Source organism: Canis aureus, chromosome 31, assembly GCF_053574225.1.
Source record: "Canis aureus isolate CA01 chromosome 31, VMU_Caureus_v.1.0, whole genome shotgun sequence".
In the NCBI taxonomy this organism is placed as follows: domain Eukaryota; kingdom Metazoa; phylum Chordata; class Mammalia; order Carnivora; family Canidae; genus Canis; species Canis aureus.
In genome coordinates this window covers 41,738,570-41,759,037 of record NC_135641.1, presented here as the reverse complement: position 1 = coordinate 41,759,037, position 20,468 = coordinate 41,738,570, and the positions used below count along the sequence as shown (strand labels likewise).

The 20,468-nt window shown below is 36.4% G+C and overlaps 1 protein-coding gene across 11 annotated transcripts in view; it reads left to right on the top strand.

Annotated features, from left to right (window-relative positions):
* The window catches only part of SPATA16 (spermatogenesis associated 16), a 236,312-nt gene that overhangs the window by 141,609 nt on the left and 74,235 nt on the right, over positions 1-20,468 (top strand). For all 11 annotated transcript variants that reach the window (XM_077880363.1, XM_077880362.1, XM_077880361.1 and 8 more), the window contains exon 6: positions 18,813-18,960. In XM_077880363.1, the coding sequence (XP_077736489.1) occupies positions 18,813-18,960 (148 nt within the window). The remainder of the gene's footprint in view (positions 1-18,812; positions 18,961-20,468) is intronic.

Here is a 20,468-nt window from a genome sequence, read left to right as displayed (position 1 = left end):
CGTGGGACTCGATCCAGGGTCTCCAGGATCACGCCCTGGGCTGCAGGCGGCGCTAAACAGCTGCGCCACCAGGGCTTCCCCCATGTCATCTTTTTAAATACAAGGGTACTTCACCCCCCAATCCACCATGGCAATTGAGTTTATAATGCTGAATTTACAAATGCCCCCCAAACATCACAGACTAGAAACTGTATCTGCATATACATTCTTAGACATTCGTTAAGGCTTAGGCAGAGACTATTTTCACTACCATTGTAAGTGATGAAGTTACCTTTCAACCACATAAAATATCCACCACTCTGGTCAATTATTCTTCTCAGAGTTTTTTTTTTTTTAATTTTTTTTTAATTTTTATTTATTTATGATAGTCACAGAGAGAGAGAGAGAGAGGCAGAGACATAGGCAGAGGGAGAAGCAGGCTCCATGCACCGGGAGCCTGATGTGTGATTCGATCCTGGGTCTCCAGGATCACGCCCTGGGCCAAAGGCAGGCGCCAAACCACTGCGCCACCCAGGGATCCCACTTCTCAGAGTTTTTAAACAGGAAATGGAAAATTTGGGTATGTAAAAATTTAAGAGCCGGTCTACACCTACTCTCACAAATTGTTGGCTTACAAACTCTTGGATACAAAAGAACAGACCTTTGCTTTGGTGAGCTCAAGAACACTTTTCAATTGTATTAGGAAGGGTTTTCATATCATCAACCCAGCAAGAAAAAAAGGCATAAAACTCTACACTACATGACAGCTCACACTGGAATATATCACTCTGAATAAAAGTGTTTGCACATGTTATTCTATAATAGCATCACCTCTTCAGAGCTAGAGAGGGTTGGAAATAACTTGTCACAACTGTACTTGCATGTAGGCTTCCACAGCCTGATACCCAGTCTCCTATTATCAGCCACTCTTCTTTTTTCAAACACCTTGAAACTTCATCACAATTCTGAACTAATTAACAGACTGAAAAGTCCCTAATCAGGCTGGAAATTAGCTATTTTGAGGCAGTGACCACTATGTATTTACTGCTCCTAAAGTAATATTATTCCAAGAAGATTTTTACAGTGAACTGTAGTCCACCTCCTAAGCCCCTGCCCCTTAGATCCAGAGCCAGATTTTTATGTCCTGCAGTGTGGGTAACAGAGCCAACTCCAATCTGCACCACTCAGCAAAAATGGAGTAAGAAAAGATGACAACAGCTAATTTTGTGGCAGAAGTCCCACAAAACAAGTACAGAAGAGCCCCCATAAACAGGGGCAAGCTGCTTGATCAGCTTATTTTTCACCTTAATTGTTCTTTTAAAATTTCTTTCTTTCTTTTTTGAGTCACAAACCCCTCTGAGAATCTGATTCAATTTACAAGCATCCACCTAGAAACAGTATTCGTAAACATATACACAAAAAATTGTGCTTACTATTTACCTCATTGCGTTGGAACTCCTACACATAAAATATGGCAAATTATAATTTTATCATTATTATTAAAAAGTAATGCAATTTTTCTGGAGTAAGAAATTGAAATATATTTGACATCATGCCAATGTCAATGCTTCATTTTAATAGCAATAAGAGGAACAACCCTGATTCACAAATCTCTTATAGCAAATGGAATCAGAGCTCCTGTAGCTCACAAGATCTCATATGGATAGGCAGGCATCAAGAATAACCAAAATTCACATTGCATCATTTCCTTTGTCCTCAGGTCAATGAGATTATCTTCGTTAAGTCTATATAATCAAAGTTATCTATGTCAGCAATTTGTTTCAATTTTAAAGCCATCTGAACAAAAAGTGACCTTCATAAGAGATAGAGCCAAGTGTCTGTTGATTTTTGTCCCTAGAAATTCTCAAGACTTTGTCAGTCTCATCTCCAGTATTAGAAAATTTATATTGTTATTTGACTCCAACCACCTCATTTGAGTAGCAGCTTGACCAAAACAAACAAACAAACAAACAAACAAACAAAACTGATAGTTTTTCAGCAGTATTTCTAATAGTAAATTCAGCATTTTAATCAAAAGATTTGCTTCATTTATGTGACTAAGATTTCAGCCATTATAAAGCTAGTCCTGAAATGAACTTCTCACTATCAATCTGTTCTAAGAAGGAGTTTTCTTTTCTCTTAAAAAATTTTCAAGAATTAATCAAACTAAATCACTTCTAAATTTCTTCTCTGAATTGCCAACAAACTTCTCTATTAAGAAAGAGCCTCATGGTGTGTTCTTGTATCTTGACAAAGATCTACTGAAAAGGCACTGATTCGAGCTCTTGGCTCTGAGGAAGTTGAAGACTTTCACAGCAACTGAAAGACCTCTTTTGGGATTGTTGGAGGGGCTGTTGACACCAATACAGGCCCCCGTAGAAAGCCTGACATGTGGAGCATCTTTCCTTAGTGAAGCAGCAAAGGCTGAGGCAGTGCCAACTTTCACAGATCCTCCATCTGTGCAGAGAATACCAAGACTTCCCATCCAATTCAACTTGTACTTGGCATTGAATGTTCACCATCTTAAAGATATCAATGGCCTAAGTGGTTTCCAAAGAGGGCTCACCACAAGAAATTTTTCTTTGGTGAAATTAGTCTACTCTCAAAGGACAAAATCAGGAACTGGCTGCACTGAGATGAAAGAGATTTTCCCTAGCCATATGCTTGAGGAAGATAGAGCACAGTCTGTGGGCCCTAAAGCCCTTCCATTGCTTTCCAGAGTTCAACAGACCACAGGTTAAGCCCCTGTGTACTCCTTCTCTTTGCAACAGTCCTTTTTCTTCTTGATATTGGGCCTAGCATGAGACATTTGCTGCTTCCAAAACTCAAAGACAAAAATAGCACCCAGGATGCTAGCATCATCTAGTTCCTCCTTAAACTGCATTATAGTCATTCAAGCTTAAAATCTTTCCATTCCAGTGTGTGCAGACTACTCTTAAATTAGTGGGTACTTTTCTTCCTTACTTTCAAATCGTTTCTGTCATTCATACTCATTCGTATTTATTGAGCACTTATTAGTGGCTGTGTGTCAGGCACTGTGATATGTGTTAGAAGTACAGCAGTGAACAAAATAGACATTGTCCTGTCTTCAAGAAGAATGTATTTTAGCACAAAATATTTATTAACAGGAAAAAAAACCTGGTACTTAAATTAGAAACTACTTCCTAATCTGTTTTTCTTCCACAGTACTATCAAAGTGCATTGTGAGTAATGATTTAACACATATTTGTTAAATTCAGTTAACCAAATTAAATATTATTTTACATGAAACTCAAACCAATAATATTAAGAATATTTTGGAATAGTTTTTTATTTGCTATATAAAAAGTTCTGTGCTTATATGAATTCAACAAGTATTTCTGTGTGTCTGTGTGTGTTTTAAGTTTACAAATGTGTACAACTTTGGGCTCTAGTTGATTTGGGATATATCAGAATATTTGGAGAAGTTTGCTGATTTCTAATATTCTTTTGGCTCATTGGTTTATGTGCTCATGGATGTCTCTGTGCAAATCCTAAGGTCTTAATCTATTTGCTTCTCCTTTCAAACATAGCAATTAAGACAGAAGCAAACTAATGGACTTCTCTGCACTAACCAGAGAATGACACAGGTTAACTTAACACTGAAAGTTACTTGATCCCTTCTACCAATAATGAAGACTAACCCTTTCACTCCGTTCTTTGTTGTTATTCTTCTTGATATTGCAAAATTATCCCAATATTAGTCATTTACATGATACAGATTTATGATATCTCAACCTTAAAGTAAAAATAAAATCTTCAACATGAAACTACAGGCAAAGTAAGGTCAAAGAACCAGAAATTTTTTTTATTACTTTAACAAAACACCTACATATTTTAGAAAAGAAAAATGTGTTCTCTCTAAAGATTTGCTTCCATGTGAAAAATGTTTCCACAAAAAGGAACAAAATAAGAATGCCATATGAGTATTTCTCCCAATGACCTTTGCTTATAGTCTATTTACTTATTTATTTGGCCCCATCAGGCATATAGTTTATAAAATATTTTGACAAAGAGTGTCTGAAAGTAACTCGAACTTTATAGAATTTAGTTTAGATGTAATTTAAGAAGCACCAAACTCACCCACCTAAAAATATTTTTCCTACCAACTGCTATGTGTCATGCTTAAATTCCCACTATTTGGCACTAAGTCTCTCGTGAGCCCCACATCATATGCAGAAGAAATTTTATCTGTAAGTGTTTAACTCATTAATGGGTGACTCCTTAACACAATCGGGAGAATTATTTTGAGACTTCTTAGTCCCTTTGGAAACATGAAAGCAGAATCTGAAGGAACAAGATGGAAGGAAAGGTAAGCTCTGATAAGGGAAGGTGACAGAGTGTTCTGGAATATACAGATTGTAGGCTGAGCAGAAGGACCTTAGAAAGGCAATGGATATAGATATATGTGCTTAGCTCTGTGAAGGAATGAAAGGAAAGGAAAACAGACATTACAGAGCAGGAGAAAGAAGTCAGGCCTAAGATTCACAAGCTATAACTTCTAGTTCCAATGCTAGAATTCAGTTTTGGATAAGTCACTTCATTTTTTTGTTAGTGCGCTACTGCTATAATACTACCGCGTGACAAATCATTCTTAAATTCAGTGGCTTATCATAGTAATAAGCAGGTTGGCTTACCAGTCATGATTTGGCTGATTTAGGCCCATCTTGGATGGAGTTGGCTAGGCTTAGGTCTAAGCTACAGAGAGGCACAATGATCCACATGTCTCTCATCCTCCTTTGACCAATGGTTACCTGATTTCTGTTCATCCTATGGCAAAATGCAGAATTCCAAGAGAGAAAGCAAAATCATATAAGCACATTCCAAGCCTCTGTTCATACCATGCTTGTTAACATCCCATTTGCCAAAGCCAGACATATATGGTCAAGGCCAAAGGGCAAGGGGTAAGATTCTTCTGTTCACTGCAAAGCCATGACAAAGGCATGGCTGTGATATCGTAACAGGGAGGGGAAAAATTAAGACCAGCAACTCAAACTGCTGGTTTACCACAACTGCTCTGGGCTTTAGTTTCTACTGCTCTATGATGAAAAGTCAGCCTTGGTCAGTGGTCCTCAAACACTGGCCTAGTGACCAACTGCATCAAAATCACTTGGGAAAATATTTACAGTATTGGATTCCCAGAGTTGGGTGAGGTTCTAAAAACTGTCTTGTCTCCTACCTCCCAGCTAGGTGATTCCGATGCACAACCTGAGCAAGATGGTCTCTAAAGCTATTTGAAATTTTTTAAGTTTATGTCCAACTTAGCCTGCCATAGAATTTATCTAGGACTTTGCTAGGTATGAAGGTAGAGTGTCCGAGTACTAGCACTGAAAGAATCCATGAGCCCAGACTCTCCCCTCAGTCCCACCACGTAGATGCCTCTATTAAGTGAGGCAGCTTGTACTTCCTGTTTTTAAAGGTTAACTGCTCTCGCCTTGTCACCATGATGCAAGTCAGATTTTCCTGCCTAACTCCCATCCCCAAAGCAAACTCTTCGGCTGCCTCAGGATTCCTTCCTACCTTCAGTTTTACATCTAGACAACAAACAATAGGCATTGCAATCGGTTTTAGTCACTTGCCTACAAAGAGCTTTATCTATTAAGTGAGGCAATATTAAGATTCTCATTTTATGAATTCTCATATTTTTCTGTTAGAAGACAGGCTAAGGAGGAAGTGTCCAAATTGAGATGAGAGGTAAAAGAGAGCTTCCTTTCCTGGGTCTTGGAAAAAGATAAATGTAGAAATGAATTTCTCATCTAATTATTCATTCCTGTTTATATATTCTTTAATGATATGTTTCCATGGTTACCAGCGTTGTTAAATGCTGCCTGTGTTTCACTTTGCTTTGATGCTATTTGAGGTAGTATGCCAGTAGGAGAGGTTCACTTTTAAATGAAAGATGTAATTGAGGCATGTATTTGATCTAAGGTTGAGTGTTCCTGTGAAGAAGATAGTGACCGTGACATTATTTTCTGGTTGTATAGTTTAGTGTAGTTCTTCCACTGATGTTCTGTGAGTGTCCCAGGCATTAGGAAGGAAGGGAGGGAGGGAGGGAGGGAGGGAGGAAGGGAGGGGTAGAGGGAAGAATCTGAACCATATGCATATTGAATTTATGTGTACATCTCAGTACTGTTGTATATGCTTAGTGACATTGATTTGGCCAAACTGCCAAGTAGGTGAGGTGGCTTTTTACGTGCCAGTCCCTCTCTTCTCCCCACACCGTCCCTCCTCCTCACTCCCCCTATACCTACCAAGAGCTACAGTTACCTCACCTCAGTGTGAATTTGCATCAGAGTGCCACCCTTTCAGAGGCTGTCTGCTTTTGAAGTCCTAATGGCCCCTGAGAAACACGCAGCTCCTTCCCCAGCTCCAACAGTGCCAGGCTTCCAGATCATACAAGAATTCGCGGGCAGTGCCTCAGAAGGGGCCCTGCAGGCGGACAGCATATTTCACTTTGTATATCAACCCTCTATCTGCAAGTTGATAATTCAAGCTCATTAGAAAATAGTGGCATCACATCAAACAAGAAAAGTAATCCTCAGCCACTCCAAGAAATATTTACTTAGTATTCATCTTCAGAAATATAATTATATGTACGTGGTGTGTGTGTGTGTATATATATATATATATATATATGTATGTAATTTTTTAATGGTATCTGGTTTTGTAGGAATATCAGTGGAGGGAACTCACACTTATTTAAATAGAGTCAGCTTTTCCTTCTCTATTTTTCCCTTCTAAAAAGCTTTTTGGGTTTCTGACAGTTCTTAGCTGAGAAAGAAGTAACCTCCAAATTTCATTTTCTCTCATTTGAGAATGATACGGATTTCATAGATTTAAGGCAGTTTGGGCCTTCTTTTACTTGAACAAATTTAGGGGTAGCTATTTGGTGTCCCAGGAGTCCTGTGCTATTTTCCTAGGTTGTCATGAGGCTATTTTGTTTACTTAGAGACTGCCTTCCAGTTTAAGCTGGTGAACATGTTGATTCCTCCTTTGTTTTGTTTGCATCTAAAAATCAAAAATTGTTATGATCAAAGTTAGAGATTTTTATAGTTATCTTTTATATTTCCCATAGATTTTTATGGGTTATTGATTTACAAGCTTGCAGAGAAATTGAGGTCACTTTTTTTTAGCAGTTGGAGATGCGGAATAACTATTCCATGAAATCATGAAATTTTTTAAACTGTGTGCGCCCAAGTATAAGATAATCTGTAAAGCTCAAAGCTCTTAATGTTTTTATTTATATTCAGCCATCTTTTTGATGGCATTGCACACCAATTAAAAATGAATTCTCCTCTTTTCTTGAATTCACATGATTGTATTTTCCTCACTAATTTTTGAAGTTTGTGTACGCTACCTGAACTGTAGTTTCTGGTTGAATCATTTTCTTTTTAATTTCTTTTTCATATTTTCTAATCTCTCCTCCTCTAGATAATGAGGCCCCAGCATTTTAAATGTTTGTCTTCAACAAATGGCATGATTTACTTCTTTTTTAGGATCCTAAAATAACTGTTAAACTGACCTATTTTGGGGGGGACCTTCTTAGAACACTGTCAGTGGGACTGCCAGCTGGTGCAGCCACTCTGGAAAACAGTATGGAGGTTCCTCAAAAAGTTGAAAATAGAGCTGCTACTCTGCAACCCAGCAGTTGCACTACTGGGTATTTACCCCAAAGATACAAAAATGTACTGATCCCAAGGGGCACCTGCATCCCAATATTTATAGCAGCAATATCCATAGTGGCCAAACTATGGAAAGAGCACAGATGTCCATCAACAGATGAATGGATAAAGAAGATGTGGAATAGATAGATAGATAGATAGATAGATAGATAGATAGATAGATAGATAATGGATTACTACTAAGCCATTGGATAAATGAAATCATGGGATGCCTTTGGCTTAGGTCATGATCCTGGGGTCCTGGGATGGAGTCCCTCTGCCTCTCTCTGTGTGTGTCTCATGAACAAATAAAACATTAAAAAATAAAATGAAATCTTGCCATTTGCAATGACATGGATGGAACTAGAGTATATTATGCTAAGTGAAATAAGTCAATCAGAGAAATACAATTAAATGATCTCACTCATGTGGAATTTAAGAAACAAAACAGAGGATCAAAGGGGAAGAGAGGAAAAAACAAAACAAGACAAAATCAGAGAGGGAGACAAATCATTAGAGACCCTTAATCATAGGAAACAAACTGAAGGTCACCGGAGAGGGGTCGTAGGGGGATGGGGTAACTGGGTGATGAACATTAAGGAGGGCATGTGATGTAATGAGCACTGGTGTTATATACAACTGATGAATCACTGACCTCTACCTCTGAAACCAATAATATATTTTGTGTTAATTAATTGAATTTAAATATTTTTTAAAAAGCAATAAAAAGTAAAATAAATAAAAATAAACAGACCTCTTTTTATCCAAGAGAGTGACATCCTTCAAGAAACCTCGGGAGGACTATTTCAAGCCCAAACCTAAAGAGATAGAAAACACCATAATTAGTATGGCAAATCTTCACTGTATTTACTCTCCATCAGGTAGGGTTTGTCCAGCCTTAACAATCATGTATAAGACACAAATCAGAGATAAAACTGGAGACTGGATACATCCATAACTTGGAAGTGTAGTGGCAGGTCTCTTAAAAATAGCACCCCATTTCATTTCATCTAATATCACTTGAAGTTGTAGTTTGTTGTTGCCATAGAGTGTGTTTGTGTGCGTACAATAAATATTTGTGTATGTGTATATAAATATTTGACCGGTTCATCACATTTCTCACAGATGAAAATATGCCACATCTGAGACCTGTTGATGATGAAAAGTTGCATATAGAAGGATACTTGCCCTATAATAGCAGCCTCCTGCAATCTCTTACCTCCTAAAATATAAAGGCCTCCAGAAGGAGCCACAGCCTGAAAGGGATTAATTACAGACAAATGAGAGAAATAAGAAAGAAGATGTGTCTAGTTGCTGGGGCAAAGCTGAAACTTGATAGAGAAAAGAAATTATGGGGATATAAGAGTATACCTAAGACAAACTTTGAGTAATAGATGAAAGCACTATAAAGACATTTTTTTGACACAGCCCACAGTCCCCTTTCCTGAGTTCCCAGACAGACCATCTCCCTCCTTGGTCTGTGGACCACCAGGGCCATGGGGCTACTAGCTTCCAAGATGAATGGTTCCCCCATGGGAAGGCTCTGTTGAACATTTTTCCTAATGCTGAAGATTCCAATTCTGCCCTCCAAAACTTGATGGAAGCCATGACCCTCATTTGTGAGTCTGCACACCACACATGGCTCAGAGCAAGGGGCTCTGACTGGGATAGAACTGGCTTGAATCCCAGCTCTGTCACAACGTAACCCTGTGAACTACTGCATATGGAGTTTTCCTAATCTTTCAAATGGGATAATGCCTATTTTCCAGTGTTGCCTTAACAAGTAAAGAGAGTAATGTATCTACAGCACCCAGCCGATGTCCAGAAAGACTCCCTTAATTGTTAAATGAGTTTTACAGATTTCTCAGTGAATTAATTGAAGGCTGCCCAGTCAGAGTACAACAGTAGGTTGCACTCTGATGACAGAAAGTTAGTCCCTGCAACATATTTCTTGTCTCCAAAATGAACATCCTTGGATTCTTTCAACTTTTCCAAAGTACAGTTTTTCAAGGGCATCCTAGACTTTTCTTCTCAAAGGCATCTCACATAGTAGCCTAGGAGATAAAACAAATGCTTGTTGGGGGTAAAAAAAAGTACAAATCTAGAAACCAGGTCACCGAGTTCTTGTCCCAGCTCTGCCATTAGTCAGCATTGTGCACCAGCAAGCCCAATCTAAAACTACCAATCAAGAAATACAATCAGAAAACAATATACATTTAGGGAAAGTAATATCTACCTTCATATAATTAAACTAAATATAGAGAAGAAATGCACAATGACAAAAAAGGGTCCAAACTGTGCTGACATTTGCCACCAAACACAGAGGCTAAAGCCCATTAGTAATACCCATTTGTGCTTATGAAATAATTACAGGTAATGTAGCTATTTATTCCTGTGATACCTTTTGGTGACTCATTTTAAGTCATCAAGAATAAAAGCTCTGTGGCATCCTAAAGAGTCTGGAGGCTGCTGAAACCCACACTTGTAACTCTGAGTTTCTATCAGCTGGTATTTCTCTAGTGTGCAAGCAGAAAATTATTCAGGGTCTTTAGAACAAGAATGTACTTTAAAAATTCTATTTATGAATTATATGCGCTCTGCCATTAAATAAGCTAGACCAACCCAAGCACATTATTATTTAAGTTCCCTTATCAAGAAGCCTTTCATTTAATTTTTGTAAATGTTTCTCTTTGAGACAGGCCTGCTAATTGATAGCATTCCTTAAATCTAATGAAGAGCTGGTGGGCAAAACAGTCTTATTGTGGTCAGTAGGTATGGAGGATGAATATTCTGTTTTGTGTTAGTTATTATTGTAAAGAGGATCTTGACCTGGTTTAGGTTTGGTGTGGTCTATTTGGTTCTCTGTTAGAGTTAGAGTCAAGTTCTTGTTGTCTTTGAAGATAGGAATGAGATAGTCATGGAAAAAGAAAAAAGAAAGGAAAACTTGATCTTATACTTCTAGGAATTTGCATTCTAACTAGAAGGATGAAAAGTCACTGAGTGGGAGAGAAAGCATTAGTTTAGGAGACATGCACTCCTCTCCTGCTTCCTTCCCTCATTTTGTGACCTGGGTTAAGTCATGAGAACTCAGCAAACCTCAGTTTCCCTGGTTATAAAGTTGAGTGATTTTAAAATAATATCTTGGATTCCTTTCATCTCTTTAGTTCTATGCTAAAGGGACATAGATACAAAATTTTACTAACGAATGTGATTAATAATTAAAAATTAATACAGAGTAAATTTTAGGCATTAAATGCATATATATATATATATATAGAGAGAGAGAGAGAGAGGGAGCCTATAATGCCTATACATTATACATGCCATTAAATGCCTATACATATATATGTTAAAATTTTATAACCCTCACATACACTACTAAAGTACTAAAGTAAATTAAAATGCTTTAGAACTTAAAATGATATTTATTGTGGCTATTTTTAAACAAGATGGATTGCAAAGTAGAAATTCATAACAGCTGTATAAAAATTTGTTCACCTTGGTATAGGTAACTCATTCATACAATCTGGTCATTTCCAAACACTGCAAATAAAAATTTAAATATCTTGATTTAAACTGCATCTAGACATAACTTTCACATCACTAGACTGATAAATGTAATGGCAAAGCTGCCAAATATTCCCTTATATTAGAAAAATACAGAACTCACAGTGAGGGTTGTTTAATAAAAGAATTCCCATAAATCCAAGGTAATATTTCAGCATTAAAAAATGTTGCTCATCAAGGCAGGGGCAAACAATCAATTATTACATATTTTATTCTGACATACCATTATATTAATAAAATCATTGTAAAAATGTCAATCTGGACTATTGCACAAGCGATACAGTGAATAGGTTTATAGGGAAGTCTCAAAGTGTAAGGTATTTTGCTCTTTAGCTAAATTGGCTCTTTAAGTTAATTCTAAATTTCAGGAAAATTGTAATCTTTCAAATTGAACCCATATACATGCAGAGGGTTGAATTTGAAAATTATCGGTCACAAAAATTTTCTTTTTCCATTTTCTAGAAAATTCTAGTCCTCATTCAAAATTACATCGTTACCAATGTAATCGCAAAGAACCATATTTAGCCACTAAAGACTAAAGATTCCCATCTCATCAATCATTTATAGTCTGCAAGTAGAGCCCTGCTTCCTGTGTCTAATGCTAACTCTGAAAATAATACAATCATAATATTCATCCACTAGTAATACCTACTTAGATGGACTTTATGAGGATTAAAGGAAATAGGATATAAAAAAGCATTTCTCACACTACTGAATAAAAAGTTATTTTATCTCCTAAAATACCATGTTTTTTTTGTCTACATTTTAAATAATACATAAAGCTTAGTAGAAAAAAATAGATTATGAAGGACATACAAATTTTCTTTTATTATTGTTTGTGAATTAGGATAGACTAACTGCTATAACAATCAACTCCAACATTTTGGTAATTTAAGACAATAATAGTCTATTTCACACTCATGCTGTAGTTCATTCAGTGTGGGTGTCCCTGATTGGTTCTCCTCAAATCAGCAATAATGAGAACAACCCATAGTTCTTCCACCATGTAGCTCCATCATCCTCCACGTCCTGGGCGTCCTCCCGCTTCAGGAAGATGATAGAAAAAGAAAATAGAGGATCCATACGAGGCAGCATTTTATGGGCCAGACCTAGAAACAGTATCATTCCTGCTTACATTGCACTGATCCACACAGAGCCACAGGCTACACTTAACTGCAAGAGGGACTGAGAAATGCCAACCATGTGCCCAGGACACATATACATATATATGTTCTAAAATTCTCTAACTCACATACACTGCAAAACTTAAGTAAATTAAAGAATTTATAATTTAAGCTGATGTTTATTATGACTGCTTTCAAACAGGAAAGTAAAACCCAGGAGGGAAAGACACAATTTTTTGAAGACAAACTGAAATATAATATTTGAGACCCTAATTCTAAATTCTATGGCATTAAAAAGCTGCTCATCCTGAGAAAAGTCACTTAAGCCTCTTCAAGTCCCTCAATTCATCTCCAATTCAGTGAATTGAGCTGGAAAATTCCCAAGGTCCTTCCAGATATAATCTTATAAGTAAAGCAATTTACTGCAATTATGGTCAACCCTGATGTTGGAAGCATTAAAGGAATAATTTGATAATAATCTATAATAATTTGATCACATTTTCTAATTAGAACTGACAATATTTCTGCTACTGAACGACCATCACTGGACACATAGTTAAAAAGGTTGCAGTTTGTCCAAATCTTCCAGCAAAAATGTAGGGGGAAAAATTTCATAATCGCACCATCCTGAAAACATTTGTGGTTTGTGGTTTGCCAGATTTATCCTAGGCACCTTGAGAGCTCTTAAAAAATTTACCAGGAAGAAGCAACCTTCTTGGAGTTAGAAGAAGGAATGAATTTTATTTGTTTCTTTTTTGCTAGTCATCTTTTCCCTCTATTTTGATGGCCTTTCCTTTACTCTTGATGAAGTATCTCTCTTTCCCTGTCTCCCCCATCATCTCCCTCGTTATAAAATTATCCTGGGCAAATTGATTTCCGAGGTAGCAAATGGTTCTTTTTGCTCAGCTAAAGAACAAGGAGAAATTATTATAAGTTACTGTTTGTAGAGAAAATGAGCTGCCCACATACATTCTTGGTTTATGTACCTATAAGCTTTAAAACTTGATAAATGTGAGGATAACAATAGAGAGAGTTATTAGAAATAACCCAAATGTAAACACATAATTTCAAAGCTTTTTTGTGTGTAGCACCAGAGAAAGCATAATTAACAGCAATGTACACTTAACCAACAGGACATGTAGACTGACTGTTTTCCCCTTCCTTGTTCACATGTGGCATCTATTGACACCAGAGAAACTCACACATTGGGAAAGAATAACTCAGTTGCAGAAAATGTTTGTCAAATTAAAAAGTATCACTTGAAATCTACCTTTCCTTTTAGCACAGCTTACTTTTTTTTTTAAAGTTTTTATTTACATTCCAGTTAGTTGACATACAGTCTAATATTAGTTTCAAGTATCAAGTACATTATAATGATCTAACAGTTCCATCACCCCAAGTGCACTCCTCAATCCCCATCACCTATTTAGCCCTTTCTTCCCACCCACCTCCCTTCTGGTAACCATCAGTTTGTTCTCCATAGTTAAGAGTCTGTTTTTTGGTTTCTTTTTCTCTCTCTTTTTTCCCTTTGCTCATTTGTTTGGTTTCTTAAATTCCACATATGAGAGAAATGTCTTTCTCAGACTGACTTATCTCACTTAGTATAACACTTCCTGGCTCCATCCATGTCATTGAAAATGGTAAGATTTCATTCTTTTTTATGGTTTTTTTTCCCCCTTTCATCCTTTTTTTATGGAGTAATATTCCATTGTATATGTTATACCACGTCTTTTTTATCCATTCATCATTCAATGGACATTTGGGCTGTTTCCATAATTTGGGTATTGTAGATAATGCTGCTATAAACACTGGGGTGCACGTATCCCTTCAAATCAGTATTTTTGTATTCTTTGCATAAATACCTAGTTGTGTGATTGCTGGATCATAGGATAGTTCTATTTATTATTTTTGATGAACCTCCATTACTACTTTCTGCAGTGGCTGCACCAGTTTGCATTCCCACCAACATTTCAAGAGGGCTCCCCTTTTTCTACACCCTTGCCAACACCTATTGTTTGTGTTGTTGACTTCCATTCTGACAGGTGTGAGGTAGTATCTCGTGGTAGTTTTGATTCGCATTTCCCTGATGATGAGTGATGGTGAGCATCTTTTCATGTGTCTGCTGGCCATCTGTAAGTCTTCTTTGGAGAAATGTCTGTTCATGTCTTCTGCCCATTTTTTTAATTGGATTATTTGTTTTATGGGTGTTGAGTTGTATCAGTTCTTTATAGATTTTGGATACTAACTCCTTTACCAGATATGTCATTTGCAAATATTTTCTCCCATTCCATAGGTTGTCTTTTAGTTTTGTTGATTGTTTTCCTTCACTGCACAGAAGCTTTTTATCTTGGTGAAGTCCCGATAGTTTATTTTTGCTTTTGTTTCCCTTGCCTCAGGAGACCTATCTAGGAAAAGTTGCTATAAGCCAATGTCAGAGAGATTACTGCCTGTACTCTCTTGAAGGATTTTTAGGTCTTTAATCCCTTTTGAGTTTATTTTTGCGTATGGTGTGAGAAAGTGGTTTAGTTTCATTTTTTGCATATGGCTGTCCAGTTTTCCCAACACCATTTTGAGGAACAGTCTTTTTTTGCCATTGTATATATTTTTTCCTCCTTTGTTGAAGATTAATTGACCATGTAACTGTGGCTTTATTTCTGGGTTTTCTGTTCTGTTTCATTGATCTAAATGTTTAGCTTTATACTGTTTTGATCACTACAGTTTTATAGTATAACACGACATCTGGACTTGTCCATACGTCCAGTTTTGTTTTTCTTTTTCAAAATTACTTTGGCTATTTGGGGTCTTTGGTGGTGCTGTATGAATTTTAGGATTTTTTTTTCTAGTTCTGTGAAGAATGCCATTGGTATTTTGGTAGTAGATTGCTTTGCATAGTGTAGACATTTTAACAATATTTGTTCTTCCAATACACAAACATGGAATATCTTTCCATTTCTTTGTGTCATCTTCAATTTCTTTCATCAGTGTCTTATAGTTTTCAGAGTACAGGTCTTTGACCTCTTTGGTTAGGTTTACTCCTTGGTATATTATTATTTTTGGTGCAATTATAAATGGGCTTGATTTCTTAATTTCTCTTTCTATTGCTTCATTATTGATGTATAGAAATGGAACAAATTCCTTAGTACAGCTTACTTTTTACAAGCTGCAGTTCCTTATCTGGTATCTTCCTCTATTTATTTTCAAAATCTAGGAGAATCTTACACTGATGATAAAAAATAGATTATAATCCATATTTTAATAACTATGATTATTACAAAATATTCTAGCATTTAAAATTCCTGAAGTATAATTTTTCAATTTACAGATATTAGACTCTTCATGAAAGACAAGCCCAACCCTACATTACTAAATTATTACCATCTCAAAATGAAAACCTGATATCTTGGTGTCTAACTCAGTCAAAAATTCCTTCTATTTTAGCAAAGCTAATTTTCTTCTAGATCATTTCACATAATCTAGGTAATGAGTCACTCAGTAATGCACCAGAAATGTTATATATATAAATGTTATGTATATAGACATACATATACATATACATATAATAGAGTATATAACATACACCCGATTCCTTTACAAGGGCCTTGTGAGACAGGTTCAAAGCCTCAAGAGTGTCTATCTCTAGAAGGACAAAAAACATTAATACATTAAAACGCAACAAAGATATGTCAAGATCTGGTGAAAGAGTAATGTGTATTCTCATTCTACTCTGTATTACAGTAGTTCTTCTTGGAGTTATAATAATGTCCTTTGAGAAAATATTTCTATGGAGAATTCAATTATTATTCTTACATACACACTTATGCTCACTCAACCACCACCTTACTCATCTTCAAGATGGAGGGCAGAAGCCACAAGAAACAATCCCATTTCTAATGGTTCTGATTAGGGAGAAAGGGAAGCCATGCTCCAGCACATACCCTTGTGAGTGGAGAGCCCTGCGAAAGCCTAAATGCAATTTGTTGAGAATCAAGCCAAGAGTACAGTGCCTTAAATGAACAGATCAAGCTGCCACACAAAAGACCACATTTCTGCCACTTGCAGAAAAGCTGGTGTAGGCTCTTGGGCATGAGTCTTACTGCCCTGCTGTGAGATGGCTTAACAACATTACCCTGCCAACAGTCACTTAAGCTGCCAGCAGTTGGAAAAGAAATGGGATGGAGGGAGTGTTTTCTTCTACCCTGGCCTTCCTGGGATAGTTAATGTCTCTCTGGAAGCAAACTAAAGGATTAAATAAATTCATTAATATTTTTTGATCCAGAATTTAAAGCAAAATACCCTTCATCAAGGTATTTAGAGAGACCATCAGAAAAGCTATTTGGGAGTTAGGAACTATTATGAACAGAATTGTTTACCCCCCAAAATTCATATGCTAAAGTCCTAACAAGGTGCTGCAGATGGCCACTGCATTGCAAATAGGGTATTTAAAGAGGTAATTAAGTTCAAATGAGGTCTTTAGGTGGGTTTTAATCCAATATAACTGATGTCCTTATAAAAAAAAGGAGATTAGGAGACAGACATACACGGCGGGGGTGGGGTGGGGGGAGAACAATGTAAAGACATATGGAGAAGCTACACAGCCATGTACAAACCAAGGAGAGAGGCCTAAGGAGAAATCGACTTTGCAGACACCTTGTCTCAGACTTCTAGCGTCTGGAACTAGAGAAAATGAATTTCCATCATTTAAGGCACCCAGCCTATGATACTTTGTTATAGCAACTCTGCAAGCTGACACAGGAATAGTTTACCAAAGGTAGAAAAGTCAGATTGTAACCTTAGAACTGAGATCTAAAACCGCTCCCCTCTTGCGCATATCCAGGTAGGACTACTTACATTTTTATCTTGCCAGGCCATCCCCTGATGGGTTCCAGCAGTGAACATATGTAAGCCCCAAATTAGAGAAATTATTCTCCTACTTAGTATAAAGGATCTTTATTTTTGCTGAAGGACCGGAACCTGGTACCTAAACACCACGTTTGAGTTCTTAAATCCATATCTCTGAATTCCTAGACCTGCTGCCTGCATTACCCTTGTTAGCTTTCCACAGCTGATACCCAGGCCTCAGCACCCGGGTCCTGCTGCACGTGCATAATCCATTGCTCCCCGGCTGTGTGCTGGCTCTGGGTTTGGAAACACAGTACTATTCTTGGTTCCCCTGCAAGTTCCTCAAACCTGGAAAGGGCAATGTTGCAGGCAGTGTAAGTTCTTTCATTCAGCCATTCAGAAATTTGCCCCAAATTTTACAAATTTAAAATGTAAATTAGAAAGCTTCCAGAATTTTCTAATGAGAGTCTTGGAGAAAGGAGGACCCTTTGCATCAAGAAAATGCTTACAAAGCTGCTCTTTTGCCCACAATACAGACGGTCAGAGAGGCCATTTGAAATCACTAAGAAATGGAATAGGCAGTGAACAAGTTAAATTAGGTCGCTCAGTTTAAAATCAACCCCTTATTGCTCTTAATATCAATCAGAAACTTGTTTACAAAATGCTATGCCAGTAATAAGAGAAATTGCTGTTTGTTAAATGGTTTTTCTTCGTTGGACAGTTCAAATCTATTATTTTTCCTTAGGGTTGTTGGCACTCTTAGTTGTTACTGAAAAAATTTATTCCTATAAATACATATAAATTCTTATAATATGCTTTTATGCTATTTTCAGAAAAATGAGATAACTATGGACGTTTCCACTTTTTATTCAATGTTTAAGCCTCATTAGAAGGAAAAGTTGTAGAACAGGAATAAATTCCTTTTAAAACTTCACATAACTTTCTTTTTTGGTCTGTTTCAAATAGTAAATGGACCTAGTTAAAACAGGAAGTTCAGGGTGATGGCAGGCTTTATCAAGAATGGTACATGAGCAAAGAACATTTAAAGAAATTCTTAAATAGCAAAATCGATCTCAAGTGGCTCTTGTGATCTGGAGGGAAGGGAAGCTTCAGTGGGAGGAAGTTGAGAAAGGTTTTTCTTATTCCAAAAGGCTTTCCCACATATTAGAAGAAGAAAAAAATGTACTTTGTCTAGTTTGTTGTGTTATTTATAGAAAATACTTAAATCTAGATTTTTCAGTTAATTTTTTCAAAGTACAAATTGCTCATCAATGTCTGTTCAAGAGTAGGATAATTATGTTAGACTTAAGAGTTTGATTTTTCAAATTGAGTAAAAAAAATCACACCTTGGAAAATAGAATTTTTATTTTAATCTTAAAGCAAGCTCAGTTTAGAGGCGCCTGTTTACAAACTTTCTTCATTTAATTGGTTTTCTTAATATGAAATAGTATTTCCAGAACTAATTAAAATTTTATTCTAATGAATATTCAAGACCAAAATATGTTATCTTTGCAGTACAGTATATAGATTTTTAAATCATCCATAAAGGTAATTATATTTTTTTACATTCTTAAAAAGTCATATATTGTTATTGATGCCAAATGGGTTGTTTGCTTCCTCTCAGGCCATGATTGAAGAAGCCATCACCAGAGCGGAATCTTTCTCAGTTATGTATACACCATTTGCAACAAAAATCAGAGCTGATAAAATAGAAAAAGTAAGAGAGGTTTTCACAAAAACTCATCCTGCGTATGTGGAATATATCTACACAGGTAATATTCAAGTTATTAGCTGATAGTTTATTTCCATTAAAGCAAATACAGGGCTATTTCTGGTTTATTTATCGTTTCAGTTGTAGGAATACATTGTTGGGATCTTTCCTTCATTTTATTGTACTTTTTTTGTCATTGTAAGTTCACTTTTTAATCTCCATTACCTATTTCTCCCATCTCCATCCCCACCTTCCCTCTGGTAACCATCATTTTGTTCTCTACAGTCAAGAGTCGATTTCGTTGTTTACCTCTCTTCTTTTTATTTTTCTCATTTGTTTTGTTTCTTAAATTCCATAAAGAAATAAAATCAAATGGTATTTGTCTTTCTTATTTTGCTTAGTTTTAAACTCTCTAGCTCTATCCATGCTGTTGCAAATGGCAAGATTTCATTATTTTTTATGGATGAATAATATTCCATTGTACATATATATCACTTCTTCTTTATCCATTAATCAGTCGATGGACATTAGGGCTGTTTCCATAATCTGGGTATTGTAAATAATGCTGCTTGCTATAAACAGTGAGGTGCATGTGTCCCTTTGAATTAGTATTTTTGTATTACTTGCATAAATACCTAGTTGTGTGATTGCTGGATCATAAGGTAGTTCTATTCATTATTTTTTGATGAACCTCCATACTGCTTTCCACAGTGGTTGCACCAGTTTGCATTCCCACCAACAGTCCAAGAGAACTCCGCTTTCTCCACATCTTCACCAACACCTATTGTTTCTTGTATTGTTGATTTTAGCCATTCTGACAGGTGTGAGGTGATATCTCGTGGTAGTTTTGATTTGCATTTCCCTGATGATAAGTGATGGTGAGCATCTTTTCATGTGTCTGCTGGCCATCTGTAAGTCTTCTTTGGAGAAATGTCTATTCATGTCTTCTGCCCACTTTTTAATTGGATTATTTGTTTTATGGATGTTGAGTGGTATCAGTTCTTTATAGATTTTGGATACTAACTCCTTTACCAGATATGTCATTTGCAAATATTTTCTCCCCTTCCAGAGGCTGTCTTTTAGTTTTGTTGATTGTTTCCTTCACTGCACAGAAGCTTTTTATCTTGGTGAAGTCCCAATAGTTTATTTTTGCTTTTGTTTCCCTTGCCTCAGGAGACCTATCTAGGAAAAGTTGCTATAAGCCAATGTCAGAGAGATTACTGTCTGTACTCTCTTGAAGGATTTTTGTGGTTTCAGGTCTCACATTTAGGTCTTTATTCCCTTTTGAGTTCATTTTTGTGTATGGTGTAAGAAAGTGGTTCGGTTTCTTTTTCTTTTCTTTCTTTCTCCTTTCTTTTTCTTTTTTCTTTTTTCTTTTTCTCTCTCTCTCTTTTTTTTTTTTTTTTTGCATGTTGCTGTCCAGTTTTCCTAACACCTTTTTTGAAGAGACTGTCTTTTTCCCATTTGAATATTCTTTCCTCCTTTATCGAAGATTAATTGACCATATTACTATGGATTCATTTTTGGATTTTCTGTCCTATTCCAGTGATCTATGTGGCTACTTTTATT